A 19492-nucleotide genomic window follows, 5' to 3' on the forward strand; every position below is an offset into this window, starting at 1 on the left:
CCAGGATTTTGGCCAATGCATGCTGACAACTCTGAAGTAACAAGTAACCTTTATTTCAGGAGTCCCCAAATTGCAGCTCATGAGCTACATTTGGCTCTTGGAACTATACTGGGTGATTGACAGATCAATTCCTAACTGCTTAGGATTTCTCTGAAGCTATTAACTTTCTTATGAATGAGGATGGTCAAAAAAGTCAATTGAACCTTTCAGTGGAAAGGAGTACAAGTTTAAGTTTAGGAAAATGCACAGTGCTGTTTAATAAAGTTCTATCAAAGTTGCTATTGGGTAACAATCTTGAGAGATTGAACTTTAAAAGTTCAAGAATGTTATAATCAAATGAGTTAGTTAAAAGGTTCTTTATAGTGAATTTTCAGTGTTTTTTTTTTTTTTTTCTGTAATCTACCCACATTTTATGGTCACCACCAGAATTCTTAATAAAAGGTTGTGGGGGAAGTTTTCCTGTTCTACCTAGCAAGAAGTTTGTTCTCCTCTGACCAGTGACTTTCAGTCCTGACTTAACAGTTATGGCAGAGTAGTATGTACTTAGGTATGCGAAATATAATTTACTTGCCACCACCGGGTTATTTTAGGTTTTACAACCCACAAATCAGCTTTCAAATACAAACTTGTACAGACGTAATACATGACAAACTGAACTGGAGTACCGTAAAAATTTGCAATACGGCTTGAATAGTTGATAAGCCAAAAGTTTTTAGAACAAGGTAAAACAGCTACGACAGCCACATGTGCTATTCGTGTGATAATGGCTTACCTATTTTTGTGCTACCATGTGAATTAAAATATGCACCAACATATTTTGAGCGTGCATATTACCACATGACCACAGTTCACCAAAAATAAGGTATAGATAGTTAAATGAAGTACATATATTTTTGGAGGTATTATTTATATTTCTGTGTTACAAAATAATTATAGAAATATACAGAGTCAACTCTATGGATTCAGTTTTTTTTCATAAGCAATCTGGAGTCAGATAAATGAGAATAATTTTTTATATATAGCAAGACCCCCGTATTCGTGGGGGATACATTCCAAGACCTACCGTGGATAACTGAAACCATGGATATAAGCGAACACCTGCTGACCCCATATATAACATAATTTTCTTGTACATACATATGTATAATAAAGTTTAATTGATAAATTAAACACACAGTAAGACATTACCAACATTAAATACGGTAATAATAAAGTACAGCAGACTCGATTTACCAGGATTGGATTAACAGGGACACTTCAAGACTCCAAATTAAAAAAAAAAAAAAAAAAAAATTACCAGAAATCATAAAATTCAAGTAATATTTATTTTGCAAGTCATAAATAAGTGACAGGAACCAGAATTATAAGCGTCATTGGGAGATTAGTGTACCTATTATCTTGCAACCCCCGCTGTCTTCACACATACTGCTCAAAACAAAAGGAAAAAAAAAAAAGACCAAATATCTAGATTGTTTTAATGCATCGCATTGATTGTTATGCTCAGTCGCACCGCAAAAGGACAAATTTTGTTTCGGTATTTATGTCAGGGATGTCGGAATTTTTTTTTTTATAGTACCTATTTATTATTATTATTTATTTATTTTTTTTTTTTTTGTTTAGAAATTGTGAAAATGATGGCCAAACGCAAGAGTTGTGCTTTCAAATTAAACAAAAACTTGAAATTATTCAGTTTTAAAATGGTGCATCTGTTAAATTTCTAAAGAACCATTATAATGTTCGTGACCAAACCATACACAACACTATAAAAAATAAAGGGAAGCCATTCGATTTAAAATCAACATCGTAAAAAATAAAGGGAAGCATCGTATTGGACACACAAGTAGTATGTGTTAAGCTTTTTTTCTGTGGTTATCCACGGGTAACTGAATCAGCGGATATGGGGGCACAACTGTATATACAATCAGTGATCACTGAGCTATAACCACCTACCTAATACCATGTTGGGCCACCGCTTTCACAGATAACAGCTGCAATTCACCTAAGTATTGACTCCAGTAGATGTCCGTAGGGATCTGCAGCCATGTTGCATGCAAGGCTTGCACAGTGTTGGAACAGATGACAGTTGTGTGTCCATATGCCTTACTTCCCATTCCAAAACATCCCACTGGCATTCAATTGGATTGAGAGCAGGCAAATTTGGAGGCCAATCTAGATGGGTGATATCTGCATTGTCTTCCTTGAACCACTCGTGCATAGTGCAAGCCTGATGACATATTGCATTATCATCTTGGAAGATCCCATTTCTGTCTGGGGAAAAATTCAACTTGGAAAGGTCCGCATGGTCTCCTAAGAGCTGCCAGTAGACTTCGCCAGTGAAATGTTGGTCCATACGCACCAGAGATCCTAGTTGTTGCTTTCAAAACATGCCCCATATTAAGCAACCACTGCCACCTGCCTGTATAGTGAGCACAATTGGTCCTTGGACTTGTTTCTTGCACCACACACGAAGGCATCCATCAGCATGTTGCACTCAGGTATTTGGACTTATCTGACTAGCACACTCATTTCCAGTCCTCCAGTGTCCAACCAGCATGTTGTTGACACCATAGCATTTGCCATTGATAATGATCAGCAGTGAGAAGAGCTTGTCTCAAGTCCTCTGCTGTGGAACCCCAAATGGCCAGTGCGGCAAAAGCCTATGCCTTCTACTGTTACTATTACTACCACTACCATGTTAGAGTGTGCAGTGTATTATTCCCCATATGGTACTGCACTGTCGCACAGTGACCTGCTGTTGAGCCTGTATAATGTGTTGCACCCTTTGCTCACCACAAATATCTACCTTGCATAATCCTTTACAATTCTGTTGACAGGAGGTGATTTGATACCATTCTTTGTATACCGTAACCACACTGGGCTATGAGTAACTGATTAGACATGCTGTTTTCGATATTGAAGCATCTGACGCACGAGCCCCCACAATCATGCCCTTTGAAACTCCATGATAGCCCATAACCACTGCTTTATCACTTTGACTGAATGACCAGATGCAAATTATCACTGCTCAATCATACAATGATGTTTGGCTTTTTAAACTGCAAGCTACGCAGCATAGTCCATTACAGATGTGGCGGTCACAATTCAGTGATCACTGAGTGTATATTTTACAGCTATAAAGAAAGTATACTCTAAATTTATCAAAAGATGCGCTATCACTGTCTAATAGCTGCACTTACAATTCATTAAATACTCTTAAATTTGTGAAAAAAGGCAGTTGCCATCCAATTCAGTTCTCTCTTTCTCCTCCCTCTGTATAATTTCATGAATAATTAGATTTTTTAGTGTGAATTCATTTATAATTTATTTGTGTCTTATCTTTTTAGTGAAGTATGCATAATGTCTATAAAAGCATCTTTTTTTTTTTTTTTCTATTATGGTAGCCAAAGCTGCTAGAGATATGTATTTTCGAGTACTTGCAGAAGATGAAAAAAGTGTGCAGTTTTTGAATTATGCACCTGGACCTCTGGATACAGATATGATTAAGGAAGCAGAAATTAAATCTGTTCCAAAAATTAGAGACTGGGTAATAGGTAGGTTTATTAAATTAAATTTCATCTATTTTTAAAATTAATATTAATATTAGAATGGTCGAATGATGCAAAGAATTAGACCCTTTCTGCATCTTCCTAAAAAAAAAAAAAAAAAATTCTAATCATATATTTTTCTTATGATTAAAGAATCACTATCTAATTCTGCTGTGTACCAAACTTTCCACCTCAACCATTTTGGAATCACTTATTCATGAGATCCAGCAGTTGTCTGTTGCTTCCTTAGATATCAAATTTATGATCCTCTGGTGCTCATCTCGCCTACCAGTGGAAATATACCTCTTCCATTTGGTTTACTTATCATTTTGAGGCATTATATACCTCAGTAAAGACCCCCAAAGGTGTGTAGTTTTCAAGATTTGTAGTCCATGCCTTCTAAGTTGTTCCCCATATGGAAAACATTTAGTGCTTATTGCCAGTCTAGTTGCCCTTCTTTGTGTACCCTCTTGTAGATGTATTACGTCTTTTTTAGGTGCAGCTCCAGACCTGTATACAGTATTCCAAGTGTGTTCTTATGATTGTCTTATATAGAAGAATAATAATATCCTTCTGCCTACATGCACAGGTCCAGTAAATTATTGATAGAACTCTATGTGCCCCCTTCTCCTTCGGTAATTTACTCTTGGATTTCTATTCCCAAGGGCACCTTGGGAATAGAAATGATTGTCAAATGAACTAATGAGACTCGTAACAGAGAAGAAAAATGCATGGGATGCATATAAATTATCAAGCGACTCAGAAGCCTATGGCAGATATAAGTTAATCTGTAATCAGGTCACAAAGGAGGTTCGGCAGGCGAAGGCAGATTACGAGAAATCCTTGGCAAAAGATGCTAAGAAAAACAGCAAGGATTTCTTTACTTATATAAACTCTAAAAGGAAGGGGGTGAATCAGATTGGTCCACTTGACATCGATGGTTCGACTGTTGATGATCCTGCTCAGATAGCAAACAAACTGAATGAGTATTTTGCATCTACATTCACACGTGAGGAATTATTAAGGTTTGAAAATGACACAAGGTTATCAAATTGTAGCAGGATATTTAATGATATTGTAATAACTGAGAGCAAAGTGGAAGAGAAATTGTTGAAGTTAAACATAAGAAAAGCACCTGGGGTGGATGGGCTCTATCCAGTTATATTAAAGGAGGCGGCAAAGCAACTAAGCAAACCCTTAGCCATAATTATGAGAGCATCCTTGGACTCAGGGGAGGTTCCCACGGACTGGAGATGTGCAAATGTATCCCCAATTCACAAAGGGGAATCGAAGGGTGACACGAGTAATTACAGACCAGTTAGTTTAACTTCTGTTCCTGGTAAAATAATGGAGTCACTGGTTAAAGATGCATTGCAGGATCATCTAGACAAGACTGCAGCAATAATTCAGACATACCATGGGTTTGTTAAGGGAAAGTCTTGTCTGACAAATTTGATAGGATATTATGATGTGGTTACAAAGGAACTGGATGCAAAAAATAATTTTGATATCATATATTCGGATTTCAGGAAAGCTTTTGACACTGTTGCGCATGGAAGACTATTGTACAAATTGGAGCAGAATGGTATTAAGGGTAAGTTGCTACAATGGATAAAAGGATGGTTAAGTGGGAGAAGACAGAGGGTGGTAATCAATGGGTCCTGCTCTTCTTGGACTAATGTTATTAGTGGGGTCCCACAGGGTTCGGTGTTAGGTCCACTGTTGTTTTGTATATTTATCAATGATATTGATGAAGGTATATCAGGCTTAATGTCGAAGTTTGCAGATGATACAAAGGTTGGCAGGGTTGTTAATGACAGTAATGGCAGTCTGCTACTGCAACAGGATCTAGATAATTTGGGCAGATGGGCTAAGAAGTGGCAACTGAAGTTTAACCTTGACAAATGCAAAGTACTGCATATGGGTAGAAGTAACCCCAGAGAAATGTACCAATTGTGTAGTACTACACTTAAGGTGGTAGAAAATGAAAAAGACCTGGGAGTAATTGTGCAGGCAGATATGAAGTTTTCTGAGCAATGCAGACAGGCTGCCAGGGCAGGTCATGGGGTTTTGTCAATGATATATAGGAATTTTGCTAGCAGGTAAAAGGAGGTGATTATCCCTCTGTATAAGGCAATGGTCAGGCCACGCCTTGAGTACTGCGTACAGGTCTGGAGGCCTCATTTTAGGATGGATGTAGTTTTACTTGAGCGTGTACAGAGAAGGGCAACAAGATTGGTGAGGAGAATGAAGGGATCCTCTTATCAAGAGAGAGGCTTAAGTTCCACAAATTGCAGTGGCTGGAGACTAGGCACCTGCGCGGTGATCTGATTGAGGTGTATAAGGCCTTGAATGGGTTCAGCATGCTGAATTCTGATGGGATCCTTCCACTTGTTCAGATTACGAATCTAAGGGGGCATAAATTCAAATTAAGAAAGTCGTGGAAGTTGATAGGTTGAATAAATTTAAGGAGGAACTGGACAGGCATTTGGAGGGAATGGTGTGATTTTTTTTTTTTTTTTTTTTTTTTGGTTGATACTGCATAAGCTCATACACTTGCTTTCTTGCATCACATGCCACTACTACTACTACCACCTTTCATTTAGGGTTGCCATTTTCAGACCATATCTATGTTAGAAACAATTCCTTTCAAAGCAATATAAGCCAATTTTAACCAATTCTCCCAACCTTCAGATCATCAGCAGACTTTGATAGCTTCCCCTGCACCCTGTTATCATTAAGGAAGATTATAAACAGAGGTTCCCAGCATCAACTGCCAAGGACTTCATTTGCTATGCTCATCCTCTCTGAAGAATACCCACTTATGACTATACACTTTTTTTTTTTATATGTATACCTGTCTCACAGTGCCGCCAGGACTATTTGTCCATCTCCACCAATTGTCATGTAGAGAAAAAAAAAAACTCTTAATCACATCGGCCTGAAGTGTAAATGTGTATTTACCAGGCCTCCTGCCATCAGGTGGCAGCCACCAACATGGGCAAATACCACTCGATGCTCGCCCTAGCAAAAAGAGTCGAACCTGGGTCTACTCCTATGTCAGTGCTAACATAGCACCAGAAAATCCTGGCAGGTGCCCGCAAAATCCCGCTCCCAGGTCGCCCACACCCGAGAGCCAGCAAGAAAAAAAAAAATCAGATGCCAGCAATCTTGCTCATCAATTGCAATGTGCACATACTGCAATAATTAAAGACAAACACCAGCCAAAGAATTAAAAATTTAAATATACAGAAATAAAATAAAATATAATGAAAACACTATCGGAAGACTAAAATATTACAATAAATTACGATAAAATAAACTACGATAAAAACATTAAAAATATAGTTAAAAATACCGAAGCAATAAAATTATCTAAAATAAACTGGATTAAAAGCGATAAAACCTGAAGCTTTCGAAGACTGCTGTCTCCTTCTTCAACAGTATACTATTACTGCAATGACACATCCTTAAGAATTTCTTTTATTTTATTTCTGTATATTTTAATTTTTAATTCTTTGGCTGGTGTTTGTCTTTAATTATTGCGGTATGGAATTTCCCAGCCTCATAGGCCTGTTTGAAGATATAGTGCACATATTAGCCAGCATAAAAAAAAAATAAATAAAATAATAATAATAAATAAAAATAAAATAATAATAATAATAAATATAATAAAATAATAATAATAATAATAATAATAAATAAATAAATAAAATAATAATAATAAAAAAAAGTCATCCCCTGGAATATAAATCCAAACTGGAGATATATAATATCCTGCCTACAGTGTTACCCTGAAACTACAGGCAGCAAAAAATAAAAATAATAAATTAATTTAAAAAAAAATTTCTTCTCTTTTTACTGCTCAGGAAGACCAGAAGTTGACATTACAAGGAAAGACGTCTGTCTCTGCTTATTAAAGACCAATCTTGCAAAATCTTACAGGGCATTAAAATACCTTCTATTTGCGAGGTATAATTTTTCATTTCCAGGACCTAACTCAACAACAGTATTTCTTAAATTTTGTCTCTACTGCTCATAAATAATGCAATAATACAGCACATCCCAGGTTTTAACAGTAGGCAGTGTATAACTATATACTGCCTACTGTTAAAGCTTTCCATTTTAATAATTCAAATGTAATATTTGGTAACATGATGCGAGGAAGCAAAGCTATCCAGCACCAGCCAAAAATTCCTTCTAATAATTTGTCTAAACTTTTAAATTTATTCAATCTACCTACTTCCACCATAACAGGCAGAAGTTTATTCCAACAATCAATTATACATGGTTCTTGAGGATGTCAAGTTGGGCATGCTACCTGAAAGTCTAAAATGCTGATGGAACTGATATTCAGGTGAGACACAAGTCAAGTGGACCAAATTTCAGTGAAGTTCAGTCATTCTGTGACAACCAGATCCTCTACTTGTGCCTTCACAATGGTGGGAACGTTAGTAACCCTGGGTATAACCTCCATGTGCAAGTTCTGAAATACTGGAGGTGACTTTACCCATGTGCAAACCAACATAAGCAGGAATTGAGGTGTAGCATCCACACCACATGGAGGAATGCTACCTTCTGTGTTACTAGGCAATACTTTGTGGTAGATGACTCTCATCAACTCTTTAATACTTGGTGGTAGATGACTCTCAACATGTTAAGCCTCCAATAAGCAAAGTGGTGCAATACCACCACTTTGCTTATTGGAGGCTTAAAGTGGCAGAACACATGCATGTTTAGTCTCCAGAGCAAAGCTCTGGCAAGTCCCCCATCTCTTCCATCATGCAGTACGATTGATCTTTTGAGGTTATGATGGACATCATGGCAAGATCCACTATTCCTTACATTTCAAGGGTACAGCTCTAAAACTGTGTTCGCAGGCTGGCCCCTAGACAGTCCACTTGACCAAACCTATCGGTAACTCTAGGAGGCTTCTGGATCAGTATAATCTCTCTGCCTCCATTCTGTGAGATAGTGACTGGAGGGAGTCTGAGAATGTGCGAGGGGTATTGTGAAGCCCACATTATGTCAAGGAGCTGGGTATATTCTTGCCATGCATATGCATATCCAAAAACTTCATTACTTCATACAATGTGTCCTCCCGACCTTTTTCCTCCCTACTGAATACATCATGAATAGTCAAACTAATAGAACAAACTTATCTGCGAAAAGATCTGAACCTCCCAAACACTTCCTCATTCATTTCACAAATATACGTCGACGCAATTCTATTCTCAGTGATGCCCATTTCCACTTATGCCAAACCCGATGTCCTTTTTCTAACAGAATCCCAATTATTGGTTGATCCAACCACTGAAATGAGCAATGGTTGTCCTAATTATTTGCTGTATGATTCCTTTCTCTTCAAAGGTGGTACTTGTGCATATGTCAGCTCTGATATTCTCTTCCAGAGACTCAGTAATTTGAAATCTCCTCTTTATAATCTTCTCCATCTTAAAATCTCTATACCCCAGACTTCCTCTCTTTGAAACTTGACTTTCTCCAGTCCAAACTTTCCTAACAGTGAAATAATTTCCTTGGTAATTTTATTGTTCACAACTCCAGCTGACTTCTGCTTTCCAGTCGATGCCAAGGCTTTTGCTAATTACCAATGACCTCACACAAATTGTTCATTTACCAGAATATAAGACAATCCTAACCACACAGTCGACATCCTTGATCTTTTTCTCACAAACATCCCTTCTAAGTACACAGCTGAGGTGAGTGGTCCTGTAGGGACCTCATATCACAATTTAGTGATTGTCTCTTCTCCAATGAAGCCTTTCTCTCATGATCATTCTCAGCCTCATGTTGTTTGGCATTACCAGAATGAAAAATGGGATGGTCTGCAAGATTTCTTTCCTTCTTTTCCCTGGTCGGATTACAGTTTCAAATATTCTGATCTCAACATTTGCTCAGATCATGTCAGTGAAATTATTCTTGTAGGGATGAAATCCTTTATTCCATACCCCACCTGAAAATGTTGTCCTTTATCTAAAACTTGGTTTCCCAATAAATGTGGTAAAGCTTTCAAGATAATGTTGCATATCACAATTGGCTTACATCCGAATCTCCAGGTTCATTCTCTGTCTATAATGAAAGCTGGAAACAATTGTAAAGCAATTATTAATCAGTCCAAACTAAATGTTGAACAGGCTAAGAGTAGAAAACTTGCTTCTTGTCCAAATAGTAGTCGAGCATTCTGATCTCTTGCCGAAGCTATTGGCTGCAACTCTTGCTCTCTATTCCCACCTCTGTCAATACTGGATGGTTCTATTGCCACCTCAGCTAAAGATAAAGCTGACCTGCTGGCATCCTACTTTTCTTCTGACATGTATCGGTGATCTTAGTAAACCACTCCCTACTATTCCTAGTACATTCCATTCAATGTCTCCTGTGGTCATCTGTCAAAAGGGTGTCAGAAGAATTTTGAACAGCCTTGATTCCAGAAAGCACCAGATCCTGATGCTTATTTCTCCACTTGTTCTCAAAACCTGTGCTCCTCAGCTTACTCCTGTTCTAAGTTGCCTTTTTACACCTTCTTATTCCACCAATGTTTTCCCTTCTGTTTGGAAATTTGCTCATATCCAGCCGGTTCCTAAAAAAGGGTAACAAATCCCTTCCATCCAATTACCATTCCATTGCACTTACTTCTACTCTTTCTAAAGTAATGGAGAAATCTATTAACTACCAACTCCTAAACTATCTCAAAACCTTCCATCTGATCAATGATTGTCAATAGAATTCCGTCAGTGTTGATCCACTGGTAATATACTGACTTATGTTACCAATCTATGGATAAATTCAATAGAAAAGTGTGGTAAAACTATAGCAGTTGCTCTTGACATTTCAAAGGCTTTTTATTGTGTTTGGCAAGGTCTCCTAAATAAGCTTTCATCTTATGGTTTGCCAACTGTTTTTCGTAATTGGGTATCCAGTTTTATTTCTGACCACTCACTGCAAGTGATGGTACATGGCTCTCTGTTTTCTAACTTCTCCACTAATTCAGGTGTTCCCCAAAGTTCAGTTCTTTCTCCCACTCGTTTCCTCTTGTATATTAATGACCTTGTTCCATTGATTGGAAATCCTATCCATAATTTTGCTTGATGATAGCACATTGCATTCCACCTTCCAATGTGAGAAACCTTGCCCTGCACAAACAGCTTCAACTTCTGCAAAAGCCACTAATCCCTAAGTGCTGCTCTCCAAGTAATTCTCCAATGAGGCAAAGATAACTTAGTCAACTTCAATCCTTCTAAAACTCAGTCGTGTCTTACATCTGGCAAAATGGTTTCTTCTACTCCTATGTTTATCTTCAGTATCACTCAGATTTATTGACAAGATCATATGTCTCTATTAGGGATTACTCTCACTTCTAATCTCTCTCTCTCTCTCTTGTCATAAGTACATCACAGATGTTACTTCCTCTGCATCAAAAAAACTGAGTTTTCTCTTTTGCTCTCATTATTACTTTTCTTCCAAACAGCTGCTCACTCTGTACAAATTGCAAATCCATCCTATCATGGAATATTGTTCCCACATCTGGGGTGGTGCCTCAAAATCTCTTTCAGGCTTCTAGATTCCATTCAAAGGAGGAAGAGGGCAGTTAGGTTAATTAATGACCCAAGTCTCTCCATTCTCTGTCTCATGGATGTTCTGTTTCTGCTGCATGCCTTTTCTATAGATACCTCCATGGGCACTGTTTCTGAATTAGCTTCTGTAATTCCCACTCTCTCTTCCAAACTATTCTGAACATGTGCTGCAATCAGTCAGCATCCTTCTATTGTCCAACTTGAAACTCAGAACCAACTTTTATTCCTTCAACTTCCATTTTCTGAAACAACCTGCCTTCATACGTATTTCCTGAAAATTACAATCTTCAGAAATTCAAACATGATGTCAACAATTATCTTCTTTCATCTTCCCAACATTAAACCCATAGTACTAAGTACTATAGGTTCTAATACCTTTTGTGCTTGCAGTTTCATAAAAAAAAAAAAAAAAATGCAGCATGTTTACCCTGTATGTCGGAAAGATGTTTTTATGCGAAAACATCCTTGGCTTGGGCTAAGTTAAAGGGTTTTAGGAATGAAAAGAATCCTAACATGTTTAATATTTTAAAGCATTTATTTTTTTTTGACAGTTTCATCAATTTGAGGTTGCAATACATATTCACTCGGTAATTTACTTACAATGGGTTTGTGATAGCTACAATATGATACATACACTTGAGATTGTGAACAGTGTGAATTCCATGATTATTAGTCGATACAGATCTAGAAGTATTTAACGTTAGTCCAAATTTATTTTCCAAGAAATCAGTCAAAAGTTTTGATTGAGTACCCAGAGGACAATTCTTCAGCATGTTCGTCAAAAAGTAAACTTTGCAGAATATTTTTTTCGCCAGGAGCTATTCATAAATATTTGTCATTGCTCCACAAAAGAGTTCATTGTTGAGCGACTAAACTTCCTTCAATAGGAATAGCTTCACTCATTTCATCATGTGTAGGAGCATCAGCACGTTCCATATCTTCATTGAAGGATACTTCGTCAATCTCAGTATCATACAGACGATACAAAGGAGTCGAAAGTAGATACTTTAACCAAACCCTTACATCTTGTTTACGAACCAAGCTCATTAAATAACTCAATTTGTGTATTTTTTTATGTTTGATACGAACGTTAACGCAATAATAGTCATCCATTCTCTGAGGCAAATGATTGACCATCGAATTAACATTTACAGGAATATTTATAATTTGGCCCAAAATTCCATATTGGCTGCAACTGTGTCTTAGGCTTCTAATTTGCATGAATGGTATACGAAGAGAAATGAGTTGCTCGGTCACTAAATCCAATCGAGGCAGATGAGGTGGAATAGCCAGGATAAACGAAGCCGTTTCTCTTTGAAAATTTTGGAATGGATCATTTTTGAGAGATGCTTCACAAGTATTACAATCCTTCATAGTTGTTAAGTCTACTGTTCTTAATTCTAGAAGTAATGAGTAACTTCCTGGAGTGCACAATTTTACATCATTTTCATATCGTAATCAATCGCAGATATCACAAATAGCTCCAAATGTATTTTTCAGAAATTGTCATTCAAATTCTCTATAGGAGTTAGTCATGTTTGATGTTCTTGTAAATGATTTGATGCTTGACTACTGTTGAAACCTGTGGAGGGTCTACAACAGGTTACTGGGCTGAAATATGCTTTTGGATGATACAATCGAAGCTGGTTGTTGCAGTATGCTCTGCCTAGTTGGATCAGAAATCAACTGAAATTCCTCAAGTAATTCAACTGAACTCAAATCTTCTGGATCGAAATCTTCAGGAAGTTTTTGAATATAATATTGTGATGTTGACGGTCCAGCTTCTTGATGAGAAGTCAATGTAGAAGGTTGATATTGATCAAAATCTTGAGAAGCAGATTTTATTAAACTCTGCATTTTTTTTTTTTTTTTTTTTTTTGTTTCTCTATGTTTTTGAAGTTATTCTTTTGTCAATGTGGGAAGCTTCTTTGGTGGATTTGAAGCTTTTATTCTTGCATAATTCTCTCGATTTTGCTCAGCTGGAGTCTTAGCCATCTTTGAAATACTCTTATAGGTTGTTAACTGAAATTAGGTTTGGTATTTTTACAATTCAATAGTTAGTGAAATCCATTTTTAGAATATTATGACGTCATAACCAAAAACTAATGTAAGAAGTGATTGTTGTTTGTTGAAGTGATTGTTCTATTGTTGCGTTCTTGAATCAAAACCTTTTAAATTTTTAAATGGTTTAATCGAACAGCTATTAAAATCTAAAAGCCACCAAAGTTATGAATGATGTTGCATTTTATGCTTATGCCCACTACTTAACTTACGCTATTTAGAAGGTTGATGTTGATCAAAATCTTGAGGAGCAGATTTTATTAAACTCTGCATTTTTTTTTTTTTTTTTTGTTCTCTACATTTTTGAACTTTTTCTTTTGTCGACACAAGAGGCTTCCTCGGTGGCTTTCAAGCTTTTATTCTTGCATAATATTACTACCCGCTTCTTACATCAGTGACTGAGTTAGCATCATTTAGGAAGTGACATCATTTCCACCTCTTAGTATGAACAATGCAATGTTTTATTCTCACCCACTACTTGCTCTACCGAATCAACATTAGTGACTGAGTTAGCATTGTTAGCGCTATTTAGGAAGTGACATCATTTGCATCATTTCCATAAGAAAATTTCATTACCAATTGGTTTTACTTCAGTTCAAAAATGTAGTAGGTGCCGCCCTAGATGTTTTCACATAAAAAATACTATGGCTGACATAAATTTCTACACATCCACTCTGCAACCATTCTTTATCAAGTTAAATTTATGCCTCCTTTTGTATGTCATCTGAGTAAAGGTGCCATCAGCATTTAGCTTATTTAACCCTTTTAAAGTCAGTCCCTTCACAGATGCCTGGTTCTTGTAATTAATTAGTAGCTGAATTGACCACTGTGTAAGAGGAATGAGTGAAAATATTGCCTTCCCATTATCAAAATTTGGTTCAGAATCTACCAACAAGATACAGGGTGTAATTAAGACCAATGATAGGATGATGATGTTAAATATAGTATCAGTAAAAGGTTCTATGAAACATGCAATTGTCTAATTACTTTTGGCAGTATGATGTGCATTTGTCGTGGAAATGGTGGAAAGCCTCTTAAATAGAAAGAAATGTTTCATTTTTAAAAAATGAGTATATGATATTCTTAATTCAATACTAAATTTAGCTCAGTGAAGTATTGTAGCCATAAGTAGTGTTTCAGTTTATGGAACCATCACTTTGTCTTTCCTTTCTTGGAATAAAAAAGTAAAGGATTTTGCTAACTTGATAAATGGTGGTTTACTGGTAATATATTTGTATATAACAATTTATATTGTATTCTTTTAGGTGTGGAATTATGTTAGTTGAATATTTTTATTTTATTATCCAGACAAATATATCTTTTTTAGATTATTTGTTTGTTTGTTTTTTTTTTTTTTTTGGTAGTTGTTGGTGCATCGTCTTCTGTGGCCATAATGCACCTCCCAAGGTTTTTGCAGTACTTTGATCCAAGCCCGAGGCGGGATTCGAACCCGTGACCAGGCAGGCACTTTACCCACCCGGCTAGCCCGGTCGGTATTATTTGTTTGTGAGGCCCTACTTGGTCGTTATGAGCATAGTCATTATTGTCTCTTGAGTCAATAAAGATTATGCAGTGTCTTTCATAACATTGAAGACAACAAAAAAAAAAAAATGATCATATCATAGTGCAATATCTCTACACCTAATTCAAAATGTGCACAATGAAGTGACTCCAAAGTTCCAGCATTTTTTTGTGAACCTGAAATTACATTCAAATGTAGAGATGGTACTTGTGTCACTGAAATATCAAAATGATAACCCAATCAGAGAAAGCAAAGTTTATACTTTAGTGCTGTGAAGCAAAATCAGCAATAACCCTACCAGAGAAATTTACACACAACTTTTAGAAAGAAACCATTAACCTGTCAGTCGCAGACCCAGGGTTTATATTGAAATTGCCTATGATTCTTTTATGTGTTTTATGTGATATCACATAAAACAAAATAAGGTCCTGTGTACCTTTTGTCTTAAAGGTAACTAGCTATTTCTGCAGGTTTGGGAGATATAAAAGATTTTATTTCAGTAATATGAGTCTTTGGCACATTGGTTATCTGACATGTAGCTGTCTGGATGAATATCTTCCTAACAGTTTGATTGATTGTAGGAGTCCAATTGCTAAGCTACCAAGATCCCTAGATTTAATCCCACTGTACTTTTCTCTTTTAGATTTCATTAAAAATAAGGTACACATGGCTCCATTGCTACTTTGCTTAAGCAATGGACTGAATCACAATAGCTGTACAGCTTGTAGACCATAACCAATTGTGTAACATAAGGAAAGAACCTGGCTATCCACTGGATGTGTATTGAATATCACAAGGTACTCACAAGAAATATCTAAAATTGTTTAAAAAAGTGTTTTGGAACACACATACACACTTGGATGGTTCTTTGAAGAAAGAAAAAAAAGGCCACTTTGGTTAATTTACATCTCTTAATTATATCAAAAATTTTGATGACTTTATATGCAAGGAACTAAAGCAAAGATTGTGGCTGTAATTTTTTATTTTCTTTTGATGGTTTTTCATCTTTCCAGAGTCTCGTGCAAGTGGCCAGATATTATCCACTACATTCACTTTATCAAGGCTGATCAGCATTCTAGAAGAAGGAAAATATAAGTCAGGTGATCATGTCGATGTATATGATAAAGATGTGTAATATAGTAAGTGTTTTGTATGGCATTATATTAGGTATGGTTTATAAATATTGTAATTGTTTTCTCCACATAATATTATTTTAGTATCTGACTTAGTTTCGATATCCTTTCTGCTTATGTGGCTGTAGCTTGATTTATTTATAATAAATCAAACCAAACTAAAGCTGAGCTTTCCTAATATGTTGGACATCATAAAGATGTCATATGAAATTTTATGTCAGGGGTGTTTGCCAGTCAAGTGAGTGAGTGTGAACTCCTGGTTAGAGACCCTCTCCCCACAATTGCCAATATAATAGGGCTAACAGAAACTTTGTGCCGTCCAAAAATAGAGGCTGATGAGTTTCACTGTAGAATTTATAATGGTATAAATTGTATGGCATGTATGGCATACAGGCATTTATAATTCCTATCTTACTTAACAATTTTCAAACAGGAAATATTCACATTTGGTAATCTTTTAGAGTGAATAGATTTATTTTGATAAATACAAAATTATTTTTGGCATCATTGTGGATATTATAAGAATGTAAGTAAAGAAAATTATTTTGGTTCTTAAATGTCAATTTGAAAAGTGATTAAAAAAAATACAATTTATCTAGCATAATACTATTTAAAACTGGTCTTCATGGCATCCTGTCTTACACAATTGATTCTTCTGTTTTTTGTGCAGTTGCTAAAGAAAAAAATATATTTATATTATTCATTTTATAACACCTGTATGAAAAAATTTTCTATTATTTTAATGAAAATAGGTGAACTTCAACAATTTAGTGATGCTAATTAAAAATATGCTCTCAGTTGTGTTCTATCACATTATGTATTTGCACAAAATCAAAAATAAAGAATTCTAGTATTGATCATCAGAAAAGTATCTCTCTCACAAAGGCATCGATCAGTTTTTCTTATAGGATGTCAATAATTGCTAGTAACGGATGTGCAAGTATGTCAGTGTACTTTGGCATTGATTAATGGTATCATTATCATCATTGCTTCATTCTGTCTATTGTGGTAAAATTTTTCCACATGTTTCATGTTTTGAAGGACCCTTCAATCTGCTCTTCAACAACTCACCAGAGTTATCGGTGAAGTTTTCGTAATTATGTATAAAATCAAGCTTCAAACCTGTTGTCAACAGTTATCTTATATTTCCTTGCTTTGTGGTTACCCAAAAAATTTTCCATAATAACTTTGAATGATGTCCAGACTGCCATTCTTCTTGAGACATGTATTCAGCAAAACTTATCTTTCATTGGCTTCCTAATCTGTGATAATCCCACTAATCCCATCAGATAATCCTACTCTGAGTGTATCATTACTGATCTTGGGGTAACTTTGTAATAAAGTACTAAAAACATGTCTCCACATGAGACAGGACTTCAACAGGCTACTTCATGAGTTTTATATAAAAAGGTGACAGAAATACTTTAGAGACATAAGTGCCTCATTGAGTGCATTCTTTCTTCCAGATGTAAGATTGGGTCTCTTTTTCCACTTCCTTTCTTTCCAGTGATGACCTTTAGTTCTGCTGTCCCACTCAGAGAAAACAAGGAAATTTTTTTATAGCCTTTATCAAAGAGCATGCACAGCACTTCAGATCACAAGTGGTCATCCAATATTAGCATCAGTAATAGCATATGATGCAAGAAAGCAAGCTTATACAGCAACAATCAAAGAAAAAAAAAACTTCCCATTTCACCCATCCATTTGCTCCAATGTCCAGTTCTTTCTTGAATTTATTCAAGCTATCATCTTCCACTATGACAGAGGAAGTTTATGCCTCCTCCTAATCTGAGCAAGAAGAAGAAGAATCCCATCAGTATTGAGCTCGCTCAAACCATTCAAAGTCTTATACCCCTCGATCAAATCACCTACAGGTGCCTAGTCTCCAGATGCTGTAATTTACAGAACTTAAGCCTTTCTTGGTTAGAGACCCCTCTGTTCCCTAACCAATCTCATTGCCTTTCTCTGTACTTGTTCCAGCAGCTCTACATCCTTCCTAAAATGAGGCTTCCAGACCTGTAGGCAGTACTCAAGGTATGGCCTGACCATTGTCTTATACAAGGGGATAAAAAAAAAAAAAAAAAAAAGGTAAACTGCAGTGATTATCAACCCACTGCAGGATGATAGCATCCTCAGCAATTCATGCTGAGGGAAATGGACCATAATCTGCCACGCTGGTCCAGTGCGGGTTGGCAGATCTACCGTATTTAACAGTCGGGAAGTTGAACCCCAGTCTACTCAAGGAGTGTGTGCTACTGCACTCCCACTTCTGACCTCTTGGCTATGGAGGGATAATCACCTCCTTATCCCTTTTAGCAAAATTCCTGTATATGATTCATGAAACTTCATATCTGTTTGCACAATTACTCCCAGGTCTTTTTCATTCTCCACTAGCCTGAGTGTAGTACCGTACAGTTGGTACGTTACTCTGGGGTTACTGCTACCCATATGCAGTACTTTGCATTTGTCAATGTTAAACTTCAGTTGCCACTTCTTAGTCCATCTGCCCAACTTTTCTAGATCCTGTTGCAGTAGTGAACTGTTGTTAACAACCTTGCCAACCTTTGTATTGTCTGAAAACTTGGACATTAAGCCTGATATACCTTCATCAACATTACTGATAGAAAACAACAATGGGCCCAACACCGAACCCTGGGGGACTCCACTAATAAAATTAGTCCACGAAGAGCAGTGTCCATTGATTACCACTCTGTCTTCTCCTACTCCCCTACTCATCCCTTTATCCATAGCAGCAACTTGTCCTTAATATCATATTGCTCCAATTGTACAACAGTCTTCTATTTGCAACACTATCAAAAGTTTTCCTGAAATCCAAGTATATGATATCAAAATTATTTTTTGCATCCAGTTCCTTTGTGACCACATCATAGTATCCAATCAAATTGGTCAGACAAAACTTCTCCTTAACAAACCCATGCTGCATCTGAACTATAACTGCAGTCTTGTCCAGATAATCCTGCATTACCTCTTTAACCAGCGATTCCATTATTTTTCCTGGAACAGAAGTTAATACTATATGAATATAGTATTAGTGATGAGTAATATTATATTTATATATATTATAATCAATAATGATTTGAACGTGTGTGTGTATACTTATCCGTAGACATTGGAAGCTGTGGTTTACCTAGCTGCCAATATTTCTTTTAAAAGCTCAGAGGAAAGCTTGATCAGTATAACTGCTCACCAAGTATCACTTGAAAATCATTTATTTTACTCATGTTATCACAAGTCATGAATATATTTTCAGCTTATAAGCAAAACAGCAGAGGAAACATTATTATTCTTCACCCCTAGGCAAGAGTCCTGGTATTTATAAGCAAAATATTGAAAATATTGCTGTGTCTTCTAAAACCAGAAATGGGTTGTTGTTGTTGTTTGTTTTTTAGGAGCATTAGCAACTAGGGCCATATTGCTCCGTGAACATGCGGTGGTCATTCCTGACCTTTCCGCATCCTCCGTATTTGGTGGTGACGGGCTCGAACCCCGGTCTAAACCAGAAATGGGATTATTCCATCAGTTAGCATCTCAAAGACCATGAATCACTATATAATATTACACTGGCCCCTTTAAACCCCATAGCAAGATGTGTTATCACAATAACAAGGCATGCTCAGT

At 36.4% G+C, this 19492-nt stretch overlaps 1 protein-coding gene across 2 annotated transcripts in view; it reads left to right on the forward strand.

The window, feature by feature from the left end:
- LOC150079424 (sepiapterin reductase-like) overlaps positions 1-19492 on the forward strand; it is a 30050-nt gene that overhangs the window by 3348 nt on the left and 7210 nt on the right. The window contains exons 2-3 of one of the 2 annotated variants that reach the window (XM_090383892.1): positions 3402-3551; positions 15734-15859. In XM_090383892.1, the coding sequence (XP_090240018.1) occupies positions 3402-3551; positions 15734-15855 (272 nt within the window). In that variant the 3' untranslated portion in view covers positions 15856-15859. Of the gene's footprint in view, positions 1-3401; positions 3552-15733; positions 16260-19492 lie in introns of those variants that run through there. The other variant, XM_090383891.1, reaches the window with a different exon arrangement.

The sequence above is a fragment of the Mastigoproctus giganteus genome, chromosome 10 (genome assembly GCF_048544385.1).
Source record: "Mastigoproctus giganteus isolate SK-2022 chromosome 10, ASM4854438v1, whole genome shotgun sequence".
NCBI lineage: Eukaryota > Metazoa > Arthropoda > Arachnida > Uropygi > Thelyphonidae > Mastigoproctus > Mastigoproctus giganteus.